The sequence below is a fragment of the Ursus americanus genome, chromosome 14, assembly GCF_024610735.1.
Source record: "Ursus americanus isolate L20-20 chromosome 14, mUrsAme1.1.p, whole genome shotgun sequence".
NCBI lineage: Eukaryota > Metazoa > Chordata > Mammalia > Carnivora > Ursidae > Ursus > Ursus americanus.
In genome coordinates, this window is record NC_142140.1 from 20,590,280 (window position 1) to 20,615,038 (window position 24,759).

At 43.7% G+C, this 24,759-nt stretch overlaps 1 protein-coding gene across 8 annotated transcripts in view; it reads left to right on the forward strand.

Annotated features, from left to right (window-relative positions):
- Nucleotides 1-24,759, forward strand: part of FOXP1 (forkhead box P1) — a 563,431-nt gene that overhangs the window by 470,986 nt on the left and 67,686 nt on the right. For 6 of the 8 annotated variants that reach the window (XM_087866857.1, XM_045808086.2, XM_087866855.1 and 3 more), the window contains 4 exons: nucleotides 3,628-3,765; nucleotides 4,799-4,888; nucleotides 10,311-10,464; nucleotides 15,765-15,969. In XM_087866857.1, coding sequence (XP_087722983.1) covers nucleotides 3,628-3,765; nucleotides 4,799-4,888; nucleotides 10,311-10,464; nucleotides 15,765-15,969 — 587 coding nt within the window. The remainder of the gene's footprint in view (nucleotides 1-3,627; nucleotides 3,766-4,798; nucleotides 4,889-10,310; nucleotides 10,465-15,764; nucleotides 15,970-24,759) is intronic. The other 2 variants (XM_087866856.1, XM_045808082.2) reach the window with 1 other exon arrangement.

The window sequence follows — 24,759 nt, forward strand, 5'->3', positions numbered from 1 at the left end:
CATTTCTATATTCTCAAACAGTTAAGGTAGTTGCAGCATCAGGGATATAATTTTTTTTTTGCACTATCTTTAAATTGTCATTTGAGAAAGAAATCAAGAATTAGTTGAAACTGCCAGTTAAGGCATGAGCCCCGTAGCACAAAAAAAAATCAGAATTTATTGTTTTTTTATCTCAAGGAGGGTTAGGTAGATGGCAGAGAATCTGGAAAAAAATAAAGTTTAGTTTTGACTGAATACTCTCAAAGAGGGGCCCATAAATAGTAGAGCGCTGTAGTTAAAAACTCACATGACTGTTTTAAATACTATTGATTTAAACCACTGGCTAGATTTTATGAATCACAGTGTAATTTCTAAGCTTTGGCCATATTTCTCAATGCTAAAGCACTCTCTCTTGTGTGCCTTTAGCCGCTTTCCAGACATTCAACACAGGATTAAATGATAGTAGTTACAGTGATCAATAGGTTAAGACCGGTACAATCACTCTTGCCGCTAATGACCTCAGTAGTAATGGGCAATAAAGTGTGGACTATAATAGCCTCGCGCTGGTACTGCCTGCCCTTTGATTCTTAGTATTAGTAGGGACTAGCTACATGAAAAAGTTGGACGTTGGGAGTTAAGAGAATGGATATGTAGGCTCTATTTCTTAACTATTTAAAACCTTAAACTGCGCTCAGTTTCTTTTTTTCCCCCCTTTTGTACCATAGTGGTTTCTGGTCCATTTGGATATGTTTGTTAAAACCTTCCATAACCTATTTTCAAGACACATTGGAGCAGAAACTGAGGAAATCTCAGTTTTATCACATTTATAAATTAAGCTTAGGCCCATTTTGGAGGCTCACAAGCGAACCGGTGTGAAAATGTGATTTCAGATAGTAAAAGCAAAGGTGAGGCCATCAGCATATAAGAGTCCACTCTGGTTATTCAGAGACCCTGTACCAGGCAGGAGGATTACTCAGGCTTCTTGCCTCTCTCCCTCCTTTGGCTGCGCCTGCTGCTGTAGCATTTTATTACTCATCAGCACCTCCATCAGAATGTCCAAAGGGAAAAAGAAGAGGAGACTCAAGTTCATGTTACTGTTCAGTAACATGACTGCAAACATTGAAGAAATAACCCTGAGAAAAGCACATTTATCTGTTGGCCATATGCAAGGGTTTCAAAATTATCTGTATATGCCAGTCCTTTTTTTAACTTTTCAAATCGATTTTATTCAAGTATAATTTACATACAAGAAGATGCACTCGGTTTAAGTGAACAGTTGGAGGAATTTGGGCTGTTGTGTCCACCTGTGGGACTACCACCCCAGTCAAGATAGATGGCATTTCCATCCCCCCCTCCCAAGTTCTCTTGGTCCCCTTTCATAGATTTTCCATAGTTCTTTTAAAAAACTATGACCAAGAGATTATTTCTATGATGACTTCTGTTATAACACTGTTAATTTCGTGTTCATCACCAGTTTAGATCTTACACCACCCTATTCCTGTCTGTTTTCCTGTTCATCACCATCAGAAATTTGGCTCAAGAATATTTATATTGTACGTCATCCAAGAAACGCAGAGGAAAAAAGAAACCTTAAACATGGTTCTTTTGTTTGCTTAATCAAACCTCCCTGTATGATGATGCAACTCTCAAGGAAAAGTAAACTTCTATTGTGATATGTTGGCTTTAGCAGCTCCAAAGATAGTGATTGGCACCCAATACGTTTTGAAAAATTCAAAAAGTTTCTTGTGTGTGAAGACAAAGTAGACTAATTGGAATTAATTTATAAATGGTTAGATGTTTTGATAATGCCTTCTTGTGTTTGCCCTAGATTGAATGCAAGTTCACTGTTCTAATCATTGGTGATATTTCGTGCTGCGAAGTATCTTTTTAAAAGGATAATTTATCCATTCATATACATCTGTCCCTTTTTGCATATAAAAATATTCAGACATGCCCATCTGTTTTAAATTACAGTGTATCTACATCTACACTTAAAAGGCCACTGCAATAGGAAGAATTCGTTGATGACCTTCCAGAGTTAGGTTAATGAAATTTTTCAAATGTTCTACCCGGTGTTTTCCAAACAATGTGAAACTTGCACATAAACATCCCCCCACAGAAAACATGCCCACAACAACAGTGGAGGGTGTTCACTGTACATGAATCTGACCTTCAGGAACCATTTTTAGTTCATCAAAATTAGTGATGCTGAGAAATCGGGACATCAGTGCATAATGACTGTGAAATTAGGAATGAGAGCTCGCTATGCAAATGACAGGACAAATCATGTGAAAAAGTCAAGATAAACTGCATATTAAGACATTATGTTACATAAAATTAATACTGCATTTCTCCCTTTTGCTTACTGCTCCCCTGAAAGATTTTTTAATTCTTTTATCTTCTGATCAGCTATTGTCTGCCAGATTTTTTTTTTAAGTGGCACACAGGCAAAGTGCAAAACATGTTATTACCTTTTATTGTAATACATGAGATGACAGGAGATCCTTTTTAACAAAGTATATCCTTTACTGCTTCTAGCTTCTTGCTGTCACATGTTTGATTAGAAACCAAAGAAAAGTAAGATGCTTAAATATTACTGTTAGAAGACATAAAGGTTTTGTCTTTTCTTTCATTGTTTTTTTTTTCCTTTCCTTATCTTTTTATTTTGGGGGTGATTTTTCATGAAATAGTCTTCTTGTATTACGGGGACTGACAAAATGGTTCTCATGTAGTCTGCAAATTAAACACAAGTGCAGTGATTATTTTGAATAGCTAAATTACATTCTAGAAAGCTTGCAGAATTCATAGCATTGTCATTAGGTATCCGCTTGAATACAATTTGTGTAACCTTGGCCAAGACAGCCTGTCATTTTAATGTCAGTGTTTTATCTGAACAAGACATCATCCTTTCAGATACAGTGTGCAGGTTCCTTGCAGAAATGCCCGTGCAGAAACGTGTTAACAGTTGCAAATATGAAATGCTATCAAGTTCATCACTGTAGCTGTTTGTCACTGAAATGTCATGGAAAGCAGTTTTTAATGGTATCACACGTAATATGAAAGAATGGAGACATCTGTGTGCTGGGTGAATAAGGAAGGGTAAAAGGCATCTTAGGAAAGGTCTGCGTTGAAGTTCATGAGGTGCGCCCAGGGTTCGGTCACCCACAAGGCTGAGCATTCATTGATTGTCCTTAAAAATCACTGTCCACAGAGGAAGTGGATCGGAGTAACTCCTGCCGAGAAGGTACTGGTTCCCATTTGCCTTGTTCCCTAAAACACAGTTCAAGTTTGCATTAAACTTCCTAGAGCTAATTGCCACCAAAGACTCGTGCTTCGTGAGAAATCGAGAGCGTTCTCCCCCAACTCCAGATAGCATTTGTTAAGTCTTTACTCCTTGTCTGCCTGCAAGACTGTCTGCGCACCTGTCAGTGCTGCGAGGTCCTCTTTTGTTTTTCTTTATTTCACATAAACTCCGTAAGAGATGAAATAGGATTCGTTGCCGCATCCCCTCTGGATAAAGACACCGTGCGTGGGAAGTTGGTCAGTTCTCGAAGCAGGCTCATGACGGTCTGCCGCTGACCCCGGAAGGCTGAGTGCTGTGTGCGTGCGATGTCCTGGCTTCCTATTTATCCTTCATTAACGTTCTAGGTTCCCGTGTCAGTGGCTATGATGACACCTCAAGTTATCACTCCCCAGCAAATGCAGCAGATCCTCCAGCAACAAGTGCTGAGCCCTCAGCAGCTCCAGGTCCTCCTCCAGCAACAGCAGGCCCTCATGCTCCAACAGGTAACCGTCCTCCTCCTCCCCCCAGGGCCGGGGACTCCGTTCACCATTCCCTGCGCCTGATCAGCTCCTTTGCCCATTGAAGAAAAAGCAGAGCGGGGTGGCTGGGCCAGGACACAGAGCAGGCCCCTGAATGATCCATGTCCTTTGCATCCCAGGAAGGGGAGGGACCCTGCCAAAGCGACTAGGGTTTGGGCCTGGAGAGGACCCGGTGGACTGAGATTAGGGCTGTAATTGGACTTGGTAGAAATGAGATCTTTTAGGCTTATGTAGCTTTACACTCTTTTTATTTGGTAAGCCCAGAGCCTTCTAAATGGTGTGAATCAAAGCAAAATGGGGAGCACGTTAGGAGCAGGTTTAAATGTGACAGCTCTTGAAGTCCCCATTTCAACTCAGAGGCTCACAGAATTTGCCTTTTAAACATCAAGAGACGTTCCGGAGTTGGTTACTTTTAAGGTGCAGAGTTCACTTTCCTTCTTTCATGTATGCTGATGTGGAAAGGAACTTCTGGCTGCCATGGTGCCACACGGACCTCACGTTCAGACTTCCCGGACCCCTGAACCAAAGAGATGCGATTCAGAACTAGAGTGACAGAAGTTGCTGGGGTGAGGCGGTGGGGACCGGAGGCAGAGCGAGCTGCCCACGCTGTCCATGCCGGCGCTGAGCACCCCGCCACCCTGCCCAGCCCCACCCTTCAGAAAGCAGGCGAGCTTTTCGCAGTAGAGGTTCACCGGACTCTCTCAGCAAGGGCACCAGGGCTTTGTTGGCCAATCAAAGGTCATCCCTTGCCTTATGTTAATTAGTTTGTGTAGAAAATGGTGTGTTTTTCATCAGTTCATTTTGGAGATTACTTTTCAAACAATAATGCCAAGAATAGTCAGGGCGCGCTGAAATTTATTGTCGAGTTTCCAACTAAAGGTCAGGCCACTACAGATAAAAGGATGCTATTTTTCGAACCGCAGTTGTGTGTGGCACCGAAAAGGGACAGTGGGTTGGCGCTCCCCCTGTTACTTACCGTCCTCTCTTTCCTTTGTAGCAGCAGCTTCAAGAGTTTTATAAAAAACAACAGGAACAGTTGCAGCTTCAACTTTTACAACAACAACATGCTGGAAAACAGCCTAAAGAGGTACCAACAATACGTATTTCACTTTCAAACCACAGATCCCAGAGGACTATCTAGCGGCTATTCAACCGTCATTCGTCTCTTAAATGATCGCACAACTGAGCTCTGGGTTCGCAGCTCTCAGATCAAGAGTGATCGCCCTGTTCTCTCTGAGATTTTTCTGGGTTCCGTGTGCTGGCTGCCACCTATTTGATCTCCCCGCTGCAGGTCCACCGTTTGTGGGCCCCAGGGAGCGTGATGGCGGGCCAGAGCTTCCAGGGCTCCTCCTGCAGGCGGGCGGAAGGGCAGGCCGAGGTACACCTGCGTCCCGCACGGGTGCGCTTGGCCACACTCTTGAGATTTTCTGCAGCTCCCACGGCTTGGGTGCGTGGGGATGGCCCTTCCCTTTGGAAGAGTCCTCTCCTGTGAGGTTGCACAAACAGAAAAGTCCGCCTAAGAGTAGATGCTCCTACCCTCTGTTCATTTTTTTCTCGCAAGGTATACACGTATGGTAATAGGGCAGGTGTGAGATGGTGCGGCTTACGGGGAAGACTCCTCTGAGCTTGGATGATTTGTGTGTCCCTGACAAAAAGCGGGGTGTCACGAAGGCTTCCGCGGGCCCAGCACTTTGTAAGAGCACACAGTTTCTGGCGCCAGGCCCCACCAGCCCGTTAGGTGACAGCGTTAGCTCCGGAAGCGGTAAGGCCTTCCCAGGGAGGGTGTCCGCCTCTCACGTCCTGTGCGGTTCCATGTCAGCGAAGACCAGTCCTTCGAGGGGCGGGGGGGAGCATCTGTGTGCTTCTGGGCATTGTCATGCCATCTTCCTCCTTGTCTCAGACCTACCCGATGTCACTTACCTCCTCACGTTTTTTACCGTGGACTGGAACGCTTTTCATTTGAGTGTCCTCCTTGGAAAGCCACAATTTGTAGTTTTGAAAAACAGCTCCCAGTCCACTTGAACGGCTTCCTCGCCCAGCCCTGAGCAGGAGGCCACTTTCTCGTTAGTTTGGAAGGAGCCTCGCTCAGCGACTGTCCCCAGCCCTGCCCCTCACGTGAGTGCGGATGGCGGGCAGCCTCCTTTTCCACACCGGGAATGGCCCAGACAGTCTCCCTGTGCCGGCTCCTCCCTCAACATAAATCGGGTACTTTATCCAGGCCCTGCCAAGTTTTCACCCTGGAGTCCTGTTGAGCAGCCTGGATGGAAACCCCTGCAGAGCAGGGCCAGTTTTGGGGTGAAGGGGAGGAGGTGCTCTAATGAAAATGCTGACACAACCCTTAAGTACAGTGGCCTGCTCCCGGGTGCTGCTATAATAAAAAGGGAACAGATTAAAAAGTGTCTAAAATGTAAATCTAAAGGACTAACAGTAATTAAAATGGAAATGGCACAGGGAGGGAAGGCATGTAATTGTGAGATATCACTGTGCAGAAGGCTCTCAGCTTTGTTTTGCTGGCTGTTTTTCTAATTCAGTGGGGCTTACTCATCAGTGGCAGTTCAATGCGCGTTAATGACTCTGGGATTGCAGGCATCACTCTGGACAAAGAAATGATTATTGTGCGGTCAAAAGAAGTTCAAAGACAAGAAGGGAATTTCAGTTTTTTCCTTAGAGATCCACATTCAAGAGCATATAAATTAAGCCAAATGTTAAAAACCACAGTCTGAAAGCTGACTTCAAAGTCACAACTCTCTAATTAATGAACTGCGAGCTTCAGTTTGGACAAGTTGTGGTTTGATGCGCCCATAAATCAACATGACAGGCCTGTTTCACAGTCCCAGACACTGCTTGTCATTGAGTCACATCAGATGTAAACACAGCAGAAAAAAGAAGGGATATGAAGGAGGTGCAATTGATCAACAGAATTGGTAAAAACCCACTTTTGAAGCACATTATGCATGATCACAGGAAATGGTTACAGCCTCAAGAGGTTTCCCCTTCTGCTGTTGCTTTTTTGAATCAGATTTCTAACAGCCTTCAAAAGGGAGAATAAGAATTATGGAGTTTCTCCCCTGTGGCTCGCAGGCAATAACCCCCTGTTGTTATTTTGTGCTTCTTTCTTTTCAAAGGCATCAAAATTTAGTTTTTTAAAGATCTTTAACTCTATATTTGAAGACAAACAAAAAAGGGCTGCCACTGTCATTCTTATCAGTTACCAGGGATTGTGTTTTTTCTTCTGTTGCCACTTCTTATTAACCTCTTATTTGGTCTGTTAGACAGAGTTTGGAATGCACGTCTGCACGCTGAGAGAACACGAAAGTTCAGATGAGCTCAGAGGGCAGATAAAGAAATGTGAAGGGGAAAGTTACACAGCAGAAGGAAGGATAAAAGTTGACTCTCCCAAATTGCTGCTGTCAGAACGGGGGCATCTTGGCACACAAGGATGATGGTGGTGTCTGTGTTTGGGAAGGGAGTACTTTGTGTCTGAGCAAGGAGAGGGCGAGACGTTACAGTCACCTTTTGGCATCTCTGGGACGGGTGGTTTGCTGGGCTCACATTCTGTCATCCACTTCCAAGGCAAAGGTGATACGAGAGATAGGTTGCCTTCACATCCCGAGGGAATGGGCAGACCGGCGGGCAGGTGCCCTTGGATTCCGCTGCATGTCCACCATGCTGGTGGATTTGGTTGAGAGCTTTTGTAACGGTGATTAAGAGATCCTTATTTTCCTGAGGTGAGGGGGTAGGCTCCTGAAATTATCATGCAGGTGGAGGTCCTTTTGTGCTCCGGTGAAACAGAGTCACATGGTAGCAATTTCACGACGTGGACTGGTGGTTCTGATTTTAACAAGGTTTGAACTTGGATGTTGACAGATGGAACAAGTGTATTAATCTACCGAATCCCCAGTCATTAGTGGCTCCTAATTTTGAATCGTCAGCCACCCCCCCCCACTCCCCCCCACCTCCACCACCGCCACCTTTTCCCCCTTTTTGATTACCTCTGCAGTAAGACACTGGATCCTCAGCCAGAACAATGTACCTTCACTCAACTTTTTTCTAAAGTTGCCTTGGGATGTTTCCTTGAGAAAGTTAGGCTCCCCATTGAGTTGGCCCCAAGACCTTCCTAGGAGACAGATCTTCCGTAGCCCCACACAGCTATTGAAGTGACTGCTCGTTAATATTTGACAGAACGGGTGTGGAAAATTGAAGGCAGAATTAATTTTCAGTCGAGCTACAAAAAAAAAAAAAAAAGATCCCATCCTGTGCGGGTGAGGTAGGCTAAGTTGATTGTTTTAAAAGGGCCGTTTGTCCGGGCAGTTATGACAGTTTATGTTAGGCAGCAGGGAGGAGCCGAAGAAAGGAAAACAGACCTTTGACTGCAGCTCTAGGGAGGGGATCTGAAATGCAGGGTTTATCAGGGCATTTTAGCATTTTAACACTGACTACTGACCTGTCCAGGGGACTGCGCGGAGACCTTTTTTGTATGCATTCAATTGTGAGAAGTAAACAAACGGGCTCGTATCCTGTGTTTGGTAACTGGGTGGGGAGCACAGTTTGGCAACCAGTGTTGCTTTTAAATTCTTTCTTTGGACAATGGGCCTTGTATACTTTTATATCCTGGCTTTTCAAACGTGGACAGCTTTCATGAGCTTTTCCTAGGGATGGCCACAGAGACAACAGAAAAGCCATCAGTCATTTTATATAAATACAAAATTTTTAAACATTTCATTTACAGTAAGACAGGAAACACCCTCCCCAAACTCCAGCACCCCCTCTCCATTCTTTTCTACTTCAAGAAGAGCTGGTTCCCCGATCTTTTATTGTATCCATGTTGTTTTTTTTCTCTTCCTTCCTTCTTCTTTTTTTTAAGTGTCATGAATTAATATCTGTTGAAGAAGTGAAAAAATCATTTTGACATGAATATAACTATCATTGGGTTTTACATTAATGTGATAACATGGGAAGGGGTGAAAACAATTGGATCATTTTATGCATGCTGTTCTTAAAATGAAAACACTGGCTTTTCATTTAAATTTATTTAAATTTTTGTTGTTAGTGGTATAGAATTTGTTTTTTGGAGTGAAACTCAATTAACTTTCTCAGTGGCATGGTAGTAAGTCTGAAATTGGTTGCTAATAGGAGAATGATGGTTTTTACTGTAAAATAAACTGCACGGAGACTGAAAGGAAACCACCATTTTTCTCTTCCTTTGAACTTGGCATCAGAAGGTCTTGATACACATACCATTTTATGGCTGTATCAGATCAAGGTCATGTGTTAGGTTAAGTGAATGCAGTTGTTTGTAAAGTGTAGTTATTAGAAGCTCTGAAAGGGTTGTACAGACCCTTTTAGTTGCAGAAATCTTCCTGATGTTTTGAATGATACTCAGAATTAGGAAAATGGATCGTGTTTTTGTTTGTTTTTTTCTTTTTCTTAAAGAATCTTTTTTTTTTTTTTTGGCTACAGTTTGGGAAGGGTTAATTCTCCTTTCATAATTGTTAGCCATAATGTGGCTAAGACCTCCACCTCGATTTGATTCCTAGCAGATTAAGGATATTAGATAATTTCCTTCTATTTATTGTACTACTGCACTGTATTATCTTTCTATCACTCAGATAATTACTGAGGAAATCTACATTAATTTTTTTTGGCTGGAGCGAGGCCTGCTAAACACAGGAATGATGTATTGATGTTTTACACAACAAAAGTTTTCCTCCTGTCATTGTCCAATCAACAAAAAGATATTTATCATACCGTAAAGCCCCTTCTTTTCAGGAACAAAGCGGGTGGGGAAGCAGGACAGGCAAGCGGACCTGGGGGTTTCTGAAACTAAAGCCAAGTTGAAGCATCTGGAGCTTAAAGTGTCCCTCAGATGAAAACACTCACAGCCGAGTGCGATGTTGTTTGCTAAATTATGAATGTGTATAATTAAAATCTAGTGGCTGTTTCTATGAAAGATTTACAATGTTATTTCATCGTTTGTCATGGCTAATTAACAATATTAGATGAAGTTTTTCTTCTTCAAAGGTCTGATTTTTTCTCATTTATTTATGTCAGGAGTGATAAACAGAGTAGTTAAGAGCTCCCGGTGCAGGCAAGAGGAAGGCCGCTCCTTCCATACTCTCCGTGGTTCAGGGTTCAAATCCCTCCAGACCGGAATGGTGCATTCCTTCTCTGTGGCGTGAATCATTACGCATTTCAAAGTCTGGAAGTTCCCATCTCCCCTAGAAACACTCAGGTCTTTCAAACTGTAGGAGACGCTGACTTGATCGACGAGTGATTTTTCTGTGCCACAGGCAGCAGTGGGGGAGGGTATCCAGCGCCCTCCCACCCCCCATTCTCTTCAGAGGCGCTCTGTCCTGTCCCTTTCACAGCAGCCCCGACACCAGCCCCTCCACTAGACCCCAGCCAGCATCGTCGGTGTCTGACGATGACGACGTGTTTTGAGACGTCCGTCCTCTGGACCTTCCTCGGGACGTGGCCATCTCATTTCTTGTCTCCCTGATCTCTTGCAGCAGCAACAGGTGGCTACCCAGCAGTTGGCTTTTCAGCAGCAGCTCCTCCAGATGCAGCAGCTCCAGCAGCAACACCTCCTGTCTTTACAGCGCCAAGGCCTCCTTACCATTCAGCCAGGGCAGCCCGCCCTTCCCCTCCAGCCCCTTGCTCAAGGTAAGCGTTCGTGACCCGGCAGGCACCGCTCCGCGCAGACATCGGGCCGCGGCGGCGGGCTGTGTGTGGTACACCCGCAAGGCCATGGTCCGTCTAAAGCAAGCAGACACGAACTTCAGAGAAAAGGCTGGACCAGGTCCTAAGGAGTGAGCTTTGTAGAAGCCGAAGGGCTTGCTTGCTCATGGATGCCAACAAGAAGGCATACGGGGTGGTCCAATGCTGAGCAGAAGCAGAGGAACCCCACCCCTGCACACTCTTGGAGTAGGAGAAAGCAGTGCGACTTTGACTTGTGGACCCTTTCAGTCCCATTGAGCGTGGTCCGTTGGGAATCGCAGGTGAATTTTCTCGAAGGCTTTTGTTTAGCCAGTGTAAGGTATGTTTTCTATCATTGTATCCTGTCCTGTTGTAAAGCTGAGTGATGCTTTTGAAATGCCACTTTGTCAGTTCTAGGGATAAATTCAGGTTTATTCTACTAAGAGTAATCTCTTTTGTTGGGTTTTCTTTTTTTCTCATTCCTTGCTTGCATTCGTCGGTTGGTTTTTTTGAGCAAGTTCTACACTCATCAGAACAGGTAGCATTTCTACCTCTTGCTCTTCCAAAACTAGAGTTCCTCGCAAAGGACCAAGATTTCATGGATTTCAAAATTTCTTTTGAAAAGCCATTGACGTGTTATTACCGTGGGTGTTGGACGTCAGAAACAAAAGAGAATTTCTAGCCATTTTAGGACATCCTCGTGGTTTAGGCAACTCTTTGACATGTCTAATGTGAATGCACATGGACTGTTCAGAAGGAGAACGCAGGAAAGTATGGAAGGAAAGAAGGTGTCCTGCTGTGTTTTGATTTCCCCGTCCCGTGCATGGTACAGCACATTTCAGTCTCCTCCTCGTGAACCCTGGCCTTGGCAGCTGTAGTAGGCTCGGATGTATGTGTATGGGCTTTAAAGGCTGGTAGCTAATGCCTTTGATGTCTTGGATTCCGTTGCCTTCTGAAGAGGGTTGAAAATGTGGAACCTTCTTCATGGTGACTAGGACACGCTCATTCGTTCAGCAACTTTCGGTGTCAGGTAGAGCCAGAGAGCCATGTCCACATCTGAATCTTGTCTCTTGAGTCAACCACACCCAGCTTAGATCTCCTCCGGGGTTTTCTGTTTTCGTTTCCGTTTTCAGTAGTGCAACTGGGGCTTTCTCCTCTGATGTCCCTCCTGGCCCTCCTCCCCTTTTTGCCATTACTGCTCAACTACCAGATACATAATCAGCATCTCCATGGCTGTCAGAATAGAAGATTTGGTAACAGAGGAGTACAAGGGGAGAAGAAAAGACACATCGGCTAATGTGTTTTTGTGCTTGCAAAATGTTATAACGTGCATTAATTACACCTTTGGGTTTATTGTTGGAAACCTCGCAGGCTGTTCTGACACACCCACCGGACTCAGGCTTCAACCTCTCATCTTTTCCCACTGCTCCTATACTATTAAGTTTGCTCACTAAGGTTCATTGTTATAGTACATCAGTTAAGCTGTCCAAAAGAGGGCAATTGGGCAGTGACAAGACAAGCTCATGTGTAATGTGAAAGAAATGAATGTGGTGATGCATGAAGTGTAATCTCTGCAGTAACATATCAGAGACACCAGTAGGTAATTCACTAGTCATGGCATTGATTGATATGCTTAGCAATCTGCTATAACTATTAGCCCCTGCAACATCAAGAAGGAGCGTATTTAACATCTAAGGGGTGCCCTCATGTGTGCCCAAGATGCCTACATGTAAATACCGTATTCCGGGAGCCAGGTTGTGGCAGCAAAGTGAGCTCCCTGTGTCACTGCCATCTTCTGTGGGATCCGGAGGTTGGTCCTGTCTCTCCTACCCCCTCGCCCAAAGTGGCTTGAGAATTTAGTCATGTTGGACTACAACACAATTTTTTTTTACCAGAGACATGATGGCTTAAAACTGATGTCATTATGAGGTTTAAATCAACTTTCTGCTTGCTTGCACATGGTCACCTGGGTATGGATGCACAAGGACAAAAAAAGGTTGATCAACTCTGTTTGTCTTTGAGCCAGTGATACCTGGGGTTGTAAAATTGAGTTCCGTGAGCAGTAATCTGTCAACTGTCCCACAACATACATTTTTTAAGCCGGTGTCTGCATTTTCTTTTATAATGAAGGGGTCGGTTGTCCTGGAAAAAGAAATGTAGCAAGGCACAGGGGTTAGGTGTTACAAATGCCAGTGATGGCTACTTTGTGATAGAGTCGTCGGGATTCTTTTACGTACCTGCTCGTAGCCTTGGCTAAGTCACCTTAAACGTGTAGAAATGTGAAAGTATGGCTAGATGGAAAGTAGTATTTTGAAGGCCTTTATTTTTTTTTTCATCTTTCCTGAAGGCTTTATGGTATGAAATGGAGGGACATTTTTTTATTGTTAAGAGTATTATAGGGTCTTCTCTGTTTTATGTAATTAGCACATATGCTTTTCTCCCTGGTCTCTTGAAGCAGTGACCCCCCGATACTCAATATCATTCTGACCCGTGAATTTTGAAAATATGAACTAGAGATTATGTGCTCGATATATACCTGTTAATGAACTTGTTTAACCTGGTACTGTTATTCCTGTCTACCATATTGGAGGAAATACGTGATGCTTTTTGGACATTTGATATCCATGGAGTCTGATGAGTGACTAGCCTGCCTTTTATCTGTCTTAATTCTATCACGAGATCGTGGCTGTCGAATAATAGCATCCTCCCTTAGATAGTGTGCGTTGAAGTAATAGTTTAACATCGCTAACAAGGTGTAGGTAGCATTGATGGAGGAGACCGATTTGACTGCTCTCTGTAAGTCTGATGAGAATGTTTTCAAACGTAATCATCACAGTGAAATTTGACCCAAAAGTACCCCTGTTGTCAGCGAGTTACTGTTTTATTTACCATTTCCCTTTGCGAGGGATGAAACTGATTTGCCAGCCCCCTGAAGAAAAGGAGAGCGGAGTAACGCTCATGTACTGTGTAGGCATGACAAGTGTAACCAGACAGTTGCCTCTGTCTTTATTTGCTGGATAAATAGCTCGCTTCTCAAACAGCTCTGAAGTTCCGCCTTTCTTGGAGGGAAAGTGTTAACACAGTTGTTAGAAACCGTGTTCTTCCATTTTTTCACTTCCCATGCAGCTGACCCAGAAATCAATTAGTTTGCATTGAAAAATGGGCGGCTTGTTCTTTTCATGTGTATTTACTCCCTAGAAAATAAAAATAGGTGTTGACTTGTGTAGCTTTGTATCAATATGCTATCATCAACAGACAAGCCTATTCACTATTGTTTCAACTGAGTAAACAGTGGTCGGAGGGTCAGCCATATTCACAGGTAATTGTTGGTGTGCGGACCTCAGTGGCAGGCCTGTTAGCTACAAACACATCCCACATGTCACTTCGGAAGGTGTTTGAAAATAATAGCCCAGATGCAGCAGAACCGGACACGGGATTGTGGAGTGACCTTTCCCTTTGTTTAATTTGCCTCTGAGGCTTAATTTCAGGGGACAAGTAATAATTGAATATGCCTAATAACTAAATGCTCATTTGGGACAAAATCCATCAAAATATAATTGGCATTTGATTTTTATGAAGGGAGAAGAAAACCGACTTGGCTGTCGAGGATGCGTTCTAAGAATATCTGACCACTTAATGTATCATTTGAAGCCTCCTTTTATAATATATATTAATTGCAAATACTTGAGCATTTGAACATTTTCGTGGAGAACCGTTAGGAGAGACCAACTGTTTTTGTTAACACTCCTCTCAGAAAGGCGGGGAAGGTTATTGGTCTGCTGTGCAATAATTTACTCCTCTTTGATATGCAAACGATCCACGGTGAATATAAAAAAATCCTATCAGACTCATTTCACAGTTCTTAACCACTCGGATTCTCTGGAGTCCATCGCCTCATTAGACCAGTGCTCTCCAATGCTAGCATAATTAAAATCTTTAACAGTTTAGCAAAGTAAAGATGTTTGGCTGATCACGTTGAGATGATTATCTATCCATTGTATTCTAAATGACAAAAATAAATTAAATTTAGACCTTGGCATTTTTTATTATGTGTTTCAAATGAATATAATGCACACAGCCTTCTTTTTTAATTCAATAGCTTAGGTTTGGTAAGAAACACGCCTGTTTCGGGTGCTGCTATATAGTCAGAAAATGGCAGGCTTTCTGGGATGGCTGTGTTACAGTTGATTGAAACAATGAACTGCAGTCCAGACATCCAGTTCTAATGCGGAGTTGCCTTATGCTGTGCAGGGTTGACGATTTCTTTCAGCTGTCTTTCGGAAGGAGCGGCTGTTGTTGTTTCTTGTTGGTAGCTGCCCTTTAGAATCTTTTTCTCGTGTGCCTGCGCACGCCTGCACATGCACTGAGGTGGGTTCTGGGAAGCCCGGGTTGCAGAGGCATGCGTCCAGAATAAAGGCTAGGAGGCCGTAATAGGGAGACTCTCCTCTTGGGGGAGAGTACAGGTGAGACCCTTCCTCCTGAAGACCCATGTCCACTTTGACCCCCTTAAGAAACAAGAGAACTTTATTACTCCGAGTTTATTTTACGTTTGCGTTTTATTCTGCAATGGTTCATTAGCATTGATCTAAGAAGTGACAGTAATAATAGTGTTACTTGTTTAAAAAAAAGTTACACAGTTTTGCTGTAGACACATCCATCAATTAAGCATGTGGTACTAGAAACCAAAATTAATGAGGAAGATAGGTGTGTTAATGAAATAATCATAGTATAATCAATTTGAATGTTAAAAGTTGAAAAGCATTTCAGGAAGACGATATGAATTCATAATTTATGTCTAAAAGTGATTAATAAAAACTATATTTAATAACAAAGCTATTTGTCATCATTTAAGACTTAAGCACAAAAATTATTCATTTTGTGGTTCGTGTTGTCATAATAGTATAGTAGAACAAATTTATTTCGAGCCCTTCTTTGTGTCTAAAAATACAATAACATCTATCTACTCCTTTTCAAAAATCTAGAAACAACAGTTTGGATGGAGGCATACTGTTTTTGCAGAGTGACTGTTTTGAATCCTTTTCACGGAGGTCTTTTATGTGTGATGAGGGCACTTCAACTCGACTGTTTAGTGGGAGGACACGGTTGTTACTACCGTATTTGCCTCAGTTGGGAGGGGAAAAAAACACACACACCAAAAAAAACCCCCTAACACTAGGCTTTGTTTACTGACTCTTTGATTTAATTACTGTTTGAAGAGGACGGAATTAGCTGTTAATTGATTTAATTACCCAATTTGTTTGTTTCAGGCATGATTCCAACAGAACTGCAGCAGCTCTGGAAAGAAGTGACAAGTGCTCATTCTGCGGAAGAAACCACAGGCAGCAATCACAGCAGTTTGGATCTGACCACGACATGTGTCTCCTCCTCTGCACCTTCCAAGACCTCCTTAATAATGAACCCACATGCCTCTACCAATGGACAGCTCTCAGTCCACACTCCCAAAAGGGAAAGGTAGGAATGAGCCACTGAGATGTGTGTCCGGAAGGGTCTTGAATGTGGGAGGGGTGGGCGGCCTTGCTCCGCTATATGTCAGCGATTCCTAATTGGATCCATGTGACTTGAATGTGCATATAATTACTTAAGAATGTGTTCAATATGGTTTGGGTGTGAAGCATCTAATTATTTTCACCTTTTCAACATGGAATTAGCACTTACGCCGATCTAACCTAAGCTTAAGGACCCAGGCAGGGTTAGTGTCTCAGTAGATGGGGTGGATTGCAAGGGTTCCAGGCTTACTCTTGGCGCCCAGTGCTCACTCCGTGCAAGCTGAACACCTGGGCTCTAAACAAACTTCAAAGGGAGTAGTAGAGTCTTGGTACTGGCGATTTTGAATCCACCCAGTTCAAGAAAAGGTAGAGAACTTTGCCACTATATACTGTCCTCCTTGGAGGCAGGGAGCCTATCTTTTGCATCATTGTGTCTCCAAAGAACTTGGCCTTTTTCCTGGTCAGTGCTCAGTGAAGGTTGGAAGGATGGGGAGACGGAAGGGGTCTGTGTATGCGCACACACAATCCACGTCTATACACACAGATTTAGAAAATAAAGTCTTAACTCCCGAGGAGGAATGCAGTGCCGTCTCAGTTGCCCTATTCCTCTTTGGAAGGTAAGACTTTATATATTGTAATTGTCCTCAGCTTTGCTTGAATGTTAGCCGAAGCCGAGTCTGTTTGAGATATCCAGAATACATCATGTTAGCAGACAATTCTAAGAAAATGAAGCTGTTAATTCATGTTATTGGATCCTCACACCCCAGAAGCATTAATACTACTGTGGAATGCTTCTCAGAAGTGGAGTGTATGTATATATATAATGCTCCTAAAATTAAAAACTTTTATTTTCAATGTACTATTTTTAAACGGTTTCCCATCTATTTCATATGCACAGCTTCCCCACACAGAAGAAAAGAAACTTTCAAAGTAATGTGTGATAGTAAATGTCACTTATCGCAGGAAAAACAAATTCTATATTTTGTTTTTTTAATAAAAATGACTCAGTGAAAGTTTATTTTAATGATATTTTTCACTTGAGCAATTACAAATATAATTTCATCTATTTCTTGAACTATTGAGCATTAAGAAGCCCACGGGTTTAATTAGATATGCATCTTTCTACCAGCAACATTTTCTCCATTTCGAGATCAGTAATCACAGAAAATGCTCTCTGAATATTTGTGCCTGTTGTGGGCGTGGGTCCCAGCCAAGCCTAGGAACGTGAGAGGTTCTGAGCTGTGGGGATAATAGATGTCCTAACCAAAACTTGCAGCTATCCTTTTAAGATCATTTTGGAACTTCTGTGGCAGACAGAGGCGAAGTAAGAGTTGTTTTAAATACCCCCGTTCCGGAGAATTCCAAGGATAGAATGGCGGACAGTAAGATATCTGTGTGAAGCCCTTGGGTCCAGTGTGGCTTCTGTTGTTTCCAGTGAGGATGGCCTTGTACGTCTGGAAGCCAACCTTTGCTGCTGCCTTATCACGTCTTACAGCGTCTTTGTAATCAAAAAATCATGCTGAACCTTAGAGAGCTTTAAAGAAAAGGTTCTAGGTTGTTGTCCTTTGCTGTGCTCGCTTTTGGTGTCTAGGGTTGATGCCGCCATTTACTGTGGAGTGATTGAATTACATCTCGGTCCATAGGCAGAACAGGCCATCCGCGGAAAAATGCCGACCCGTGCACTTAAGGTATTTGTTGCAATCTTGTCGGCCGTCGTGGAGCCTGTACAGATTTCCTGTGACACAGGAAACTCTTCTGGTTTAGATGCGCTGTGCTCGCTTTCATTCTAAACGGTTCTATATCTGCAGGCAGGTGGCAGATCAGCAATGAGGCAGGTGGGAGAATAGCCCTTTTCATGTCTTAGGTGTGTTTGAAAGTAAATGGATGTAAGGACAGTCTCATTCCAGGGGAATAAGTTTGTTTGAATTGTTTTTATGATGCGCACACCAGTGGGGCTTGATCTTCATTATACTACATGCCAAAACTAGAATATGGATCAGAAAAGAATTTGGGTTCTACTGAGCTGTAACCTGGCTGTAGAAACAGGCCGAATTTTCCCGTTATCTATGCAAAGAAGAAGCAACGATGAAATGCTATGCCACTCCTTAATATCTTGGGTCTCTCTGTTGATATTGCCGGGTAGGTTCCTGGTTGCGGCTGAATTAAAAGAAAATTCTGGCGAGCCTGTTTTAGCTGAACACAGTGAACAAGACAAATGAGCACCTTAGGTTAAAGATAATTCAGAAGTTAGAAACTTACAGAATTGATCATTAAAAATTCAATTATTAGTTAGCCAGCTTTGTGTACATACAGGTACGGATAATGAGGTTTTATCTGGTTTTATCTTAGGATTTATTTTTAAATCATCAATGCGATGTCCTCTTGAAGTAGTGGAAATGGTAAAGAAGCTGTCACTATGACAATGTTCTCACTTACACACTGACTTGACGTTTGTCACAGGGGGTCCCTTGGAGAAGTCTCGTCCCTTCCTCACCAGTGCCTTTGTGAAATATGTAACTTTGCAGGCTCTCCGTTGATGGCAGCGTAACATTCCTTCCCCCGCTCCGTTCCCCCCAGAGCAGTGTCTGAACAAGCAAGAGCCCCTGCCACACGGAGTAATAATCTAGCCCTTCACACTCAGTCTCAGGTGAACAGCTTAAGAATTCTTCCTAAAAGGATTCAGGAATTCTCTGTGTGGAACCATGTTGGCAAAAGGCAGGATCCTTAGAGTTTTTGTTTTTTAAAGGAGTGAGATGTCTCACAGACTCACCGAGGCTGCCTATTTTGGTGTCGTTTGGAACCCTCCCTCGCCTGCACTCTTGCCCCCGTGCATTCTGCGGGCTCCTGTGAGCAGCCGCTTGGAGCCGCAGCTCTGGGGTTTGGTGAGCTGCAATCTGTTAAGGAGATAAATAATGTGCTTGGCACGGCACTCCTACTCTCCTCTTTAATTTGTCTTACACAAGGAAAATTATAATTAAATCATTCAGGGTAAACCCTTGAGTGTAGAGAAGGGAAAAAACACACTTTGGTAAAGATTGCCAATAGAAACCCACTTCCCTGTTGCGCAGGGTAGAGACATTTATCAGTATTCAGCACTATTACGAGAGGAGCGGCCCATGTGATTTGTGAGGCGGATGCCAGCGCTCAAATCAAGGCTTCTTGAGATCCTGTCCCTGTGCAATCACCGCCATCCAGCATCATTAGAATTCAGTACTGGCACCGTGCTTCGTGCTTTGATTTTCTTCCGGCAATTTAATAATGTTTATTGTGCTGATTATATATAAATTCATTGGTGCAATAAACATACCTCGGTTGCCAGAGCCTGAGAGAAGCGTGGTGAAGGTGAAGTTCAGCAGGCAGAAGCGGAATGGGGCTAAAGAGGAAGCAGGCACGTCCTCGTCTCTCACTGCCCTTCTATTCCCGAGGACCCAGGGAGCCGTGACAGCGGAGACAGAGAGATAAAACTCAGACCTGGGCCACCTGCGAACACGGAGCTATCATCTTGTTCCCTTTCACTTGTCTGGCTGTCTTTAGGAAATTCCAAGTTTTGGTGTGGGTAAACAAAATCAACGGAATGCAAATGAAACATTTATTAAAATGCTAAATTTAGTAAAGCCCTTTGAGCTTCTTGGATCAAAGCAGCTATGTAAATACAAATAGCAATTACTACTTAAGTAATTGCCTGAATTAAAATTCTAAATATCACATTATATTATGGTGCACTAGGGAAAGGGAAGGGAGCTCACATGTCCTCAGTTCTTTCTCTGTGCCAAGCACTGGCTGCACTCTTGTTTTTGGACTGATGTCTCATTTTATCCTCGTGACTGCTGAGAAGCAGTCGGGGTTAATTATACCCATTTTACAGAAAAGGAAATTGAGTCATAGAGACTAAAGAACTGACCTAAGGTCACAAAACTGGTTAGCGGCGTATCCAAGATCCAAATGCAAGCCTGTCTCTTAACATTGTAGTACGGCACTTCGAGTTTTCATTCGGCCTAGAGGTGACTATTTAATTATGATAATTTGAAATCAGTGTTCCTAAAATAAAGTTTAATTTAAATCCAACAAAACGTGTATTGACTTCACCTGCTGGGTGCGCATCAGCACATTTTAAAAGAAAGTAGCAGACTTTCCTTTCTTAAGGTGCATATTGGTATTTACTGGGCCTTCCATGAAGGATGGGGGCAGGTAGGATTTGCAAAATATACATCACTTACAGTCTGAAACAGTGCATAGAGAACACAAATGAAGCCCACGCCAGCTTTGCACACAGGCACATGCCAAACAAGCCTCCCTCTCTCCCTTCTAGCCTCGCGTATCTTGCGCTTCCACACTGAACAGCGACCCTGGTCTTTATCCTATTTTTCCTGTCCTCCATAGCCCGTATGAGAGAGACTCCTCTTCTCTGACCCTTCCCAGGTTTTCCCTTTCAGTTCAGCCAGCACGAGTCAATGTTTGCTAACTTGAGCATGTCTCAGATTCAAAGCTCTTCTAAATGTGTTTCAAGACCTCCTTAAGCATCTGGTGGAAGAGGTTTCCTGGAACTCTGGAAGGATCATGGTGGCCTGTTGGTCGGTGTCCATTGCGCAGCCTCTCCTCCCTACGAGGTCTAACCTGCCCTCTGTCTACTCCAGTGTTTCTTCCTGCCTTCCACTCCTTTGCTGACACAGCCCCAGGTAGTCCCATTGCTTGCTCCTCCCTTCCTCCCCCCCCCCCCCCCCCACTGGGCAGCTGCCTGCAAATGACTCCTGAAGGTTTTTGCTTGGCTGGTGTACTTTCAGACATTTTCACTTGATACGCAGTCTCTGTTTTTGATTTGTGGCGTCTTGACATATTGCCATGTATTTGACTACATAACAATAACATTTGTGTTTCCTGCCCCAGTATTTTCAGAAGGCAAGGAACTCTGAAACGTGGACATGCCTGGCGTTTCATTTTTTTTCTTTCTTTTTCTTTTTTCTTTTTTGAACTAAATTCTATGTTGATGAGTAAATATTGATGCTCTTGGTTGACTTGCTAAAATTCTAGAAGCTTGCTCTCAGAACTGCTCCAGTGGTACGTGCCTTTAACTGTTGCGTGTTTTCGTAGTCATTTTGCAGTCCTGTTGAGCCAGAAATGTATGCAGTAAGCTCTAGGTCACATTACTCTGAACAGCTCTTCCTCATTTCTACTGTTTTTGTTTTGTTTTTGAAAATCAGATGCTTTCTTCTGTATCTCTCTTTATTTGAAGCACTTGAACAAACGAGCCACCCCAAATCTTTATTTCCCATTAGAGCGTTCTGGAGAACCTGCCACGAAATTGTCCCAAATTGTCTTCAGAATTGTTACTGCTACTTCTGCCAATATGTGCTAAGGCAATTGATCTGTAACCCGAGTCAGCAAATTACAGCCTACCAGCCAGATCTGGCCCACTGCTCATTTTGTAAATAAAGTTTTATTGGAACACAGCAATGATCATTCATTTATACACTGTCTTATTGAATAGCTGCTTTCATGCTACAGTGGCTGGCTTAAGCAGTTGCAACAGAAACCCCAAGGCCCACAATGACTTAAATATTTACTCTCTGGCCATTTACAGAAAATAATTTGCCAACTCCTGATCTTAGCTATAAGAGCAGTGTTTCTCAGATTTCCTGATGATATTCTCACAGGTATTTGTCGAAATATACAGCTTCCTAGCCCTCTCTCATGAAGAATTAGATTATCCTAGTCTAAGATGGGGTGCAGGAATTTGTATTTGTCACATATGCCCTATATTCTTACGACTCAATGGCTGCAAGCCAGTAACGGTGGCATTACCTGGGAAGAGCTTATTAGGAATTCAGGGTCTCCGGTCCCACCCCAGACCTGCTGAATCAGGGTCTTCATTTTAACCAGATCCCCAGGGCTTTCTCAATTTTGAGAAGCAATGCTAGTGGTCTGGCACCGTGAACTGGCTATGTTCAGTTCACCTGGGTTTTGGCAGTCTTGAAAAGGGCGGAGTTTTCCCCCTAACATTTGATAGTCATCCCAGACATATTCAGTCCATAAAGCTCGTGGACTACTACTGCAGAGTAGAGGTAGTGTGACTGGAAGGAATCAGTACCTGGTATATGATGGTGATGATAATGTAGCTAACATTTATTGAACTATGACTTTGTGCAGGACACATGCGTAATGGATTCAACATAAGCCTTCATACTGATTTTCCCACTTAATACTAACAATGACCCTATGGGGTACCGTCTTCTTTGTACAGATGGTGGTTGGGGGCCCAGAACAATTTTATAATTTGCACAAGCCATACAGCTAGTTAGGGACCAGGCAGGGACTGGAACCAGGGTCTCCCTGACCCTCAAGTCCTTGTAATGACTGTCATAATCTGGTGGTTCCCAAGTGGGCTGTTCATCAGAACCACCTTGGCTTTACCGCAGACTCCCGGATGATAGTCTCCAGTGGGTAAAGCTCGGAGATCGGGAGGAAGCCATAACCTTCAAGGGTGGGAGCCATGGGGCCAGACCTGTCTGTTTAGCCATAATTTGAGAGAGGCTCCAGAGGTTCACAGCTGGCTCTTCTCCTACCTTGCCTCATCTTTTTGCGAGGAGGCACATAGGTGCCTAGCAGTGGAGGAGGTGAAGGACAGGCTGGGCTTGGCCAGTCAGGTGTTGTAAAGGACCTGAAAGGGAATTAGACGTAGCCAGTTGTAGAGACCTGAAATACAGGTGCTTCTGAGCCCCAAAGCAGATCTTGGCAGCGACACCTGTCCCTTGTCTATCTGTATGGACAGTAACCTGTGCAGGGCAGAAACGTTTCTGCTTCGATCAGAAAGAAACACCAGGGTCTAGTCGACATTTGGTAGGACAGACACGCTGCTGGGTGTTTTGTGACCACCATGCCTGGAAGAGCTGCAGCCTGTTTGTCTCATGGCTTAAAACCAATTACTTCTGGGCCTTAGGAGCAGGGAAGAAAGGTTGTCTCAGGGTAGTGTGGCAGGGTGGAGTATCGTGGCCTGTCATTCATACGTAGGGTGAGAGCAGGGAGAAAATCTTTAAAATATAGGCATGCCACGAGGGATAGGTTTATGGATTTTCTTGACTGTTCACTCTGTATGGTGATTAAAAGAAAAAAACCTCAGCCATTATTCTCTAACAGCTGTTGTATCTTATCTCAATAAAGTGCCTTTTACCATAACACACCATCATTAGACTCTATAAATCTTCTTCTATTTATTGTGTTTGAACGATACGTGCTTTCCAATAAAATAGTATCATTGGTCTAGGGAGATACATTCCTTTTATAAGTTTCTCCTAAATTGGGTTGGTTTTAATGTTTTTCTTGGGATATTATACAGTATGAATCTCAACCATGGGCTATTTCATGTCTAACGTGCCCGGTTTCCCCTGTGAAATAATATCTGAGCCCCCACTTTCTCTCATCATGTAAGATAGACATTTCTTTTCTGATGAGTGGCTCCTGCTAATAGGGTTTTCTTCACCAGATCCTTTTCTTAGCACGCAACCATTTTACAGGTGTTTACCCTCGTGTGGTAGAGCCTTTGGCCCTTCCTCCCAAATATGCCTTAGCTTTCTTAACATTGATCTTACACCAAGAGTGTCAGGGAAGACGTCGGGCCCAGAACAGTGAACACCAATTTGGGGGAACTCTGACAGCATTGTCCCTTATACTGGGTTTCACCCTTCACCCTGTAAAAGTGTCTTGTTGGAACCCACACTTTACCTCCAGGATTCCTAAACAGAAAGATTTCCTTTGGCGGCAATGGGATCCATCCAGAAGTGAAGAGGGAAAGCCAGGGACCTCCAGGAGGCCATGTGGTTTGAAAAAGTCCTGGGGTTCTTCTGTTCTCCTTTAAATGACACGTAGGAGTCTCACGGTCATAAGCCAGTGTTGGGGCCACATCAGGGGGGAACCTACACAGGAGGCTTAAAGGAAAGTCACATTCTTTTTCAAGATTTCCCGAGCTGCCCGTTCTGCGCGGGTGTCACCCTGGAGTCCGGCGCCGCAGCCCTCGCCAGCGGAGCCCCCGCTCTGCTGCCTGGCTCGCCTGGGTAATGCAGATGAGCGTGTTACATATGTACGGCCGCCCTGAGCGGCTTTATCCCACCCCCCTTTGTAATCAGTCAGGGCCTAAGTATATTATAAAGTATATTCTCCTCATTAAAACAATAGTGGAGGCTCACAAAGGGAAATTGTTAATATGTGTTCCAGCTTGTCATTTCTGCCTGTGTGAATAAAGAAGATAACCGTTCCTTTGGGAAACTATTTCGGGAACTGAGCAACAGATAGGCTAGCCAGAGAATTCTCTTAACTGTAATTTTCCTTTTTGTTTGTACTCAAAAATAACATCCTGATGGGCTCTTCGGTGCCTCTGCACAGACAGAGCACAATTGGCACAGCCCAGGTGGTGTTAATATGGGACGATCCCCCGGGCACATGTCTCCCAGAGTTGTACAGCTTGTTCAGTGTCTCCATCCATATGGCAATCTGTACCATTCACAGAAAGGCGTCGGGGCTGTGCCTGGTGGGTACTTTGGTCAATGTAGTGTGAAGGGAAGGCTCCCACTCCCAGCAGCCTCCGTGGTACGGTTTGTCTTCCGGTAGATCTGAGTTACGACGTGCGTGCTCACCGCCCCGCCCCCCAAGATATTCCAGAAGGGCTTTGCTGGTTTCCTTCCCTCTCCTCTCCCCCCTCCCCCACTTCATTTTCCAAAACAAATGGTTGACTCCCCAGTATAATTCAGGTGCATGAAACATACCT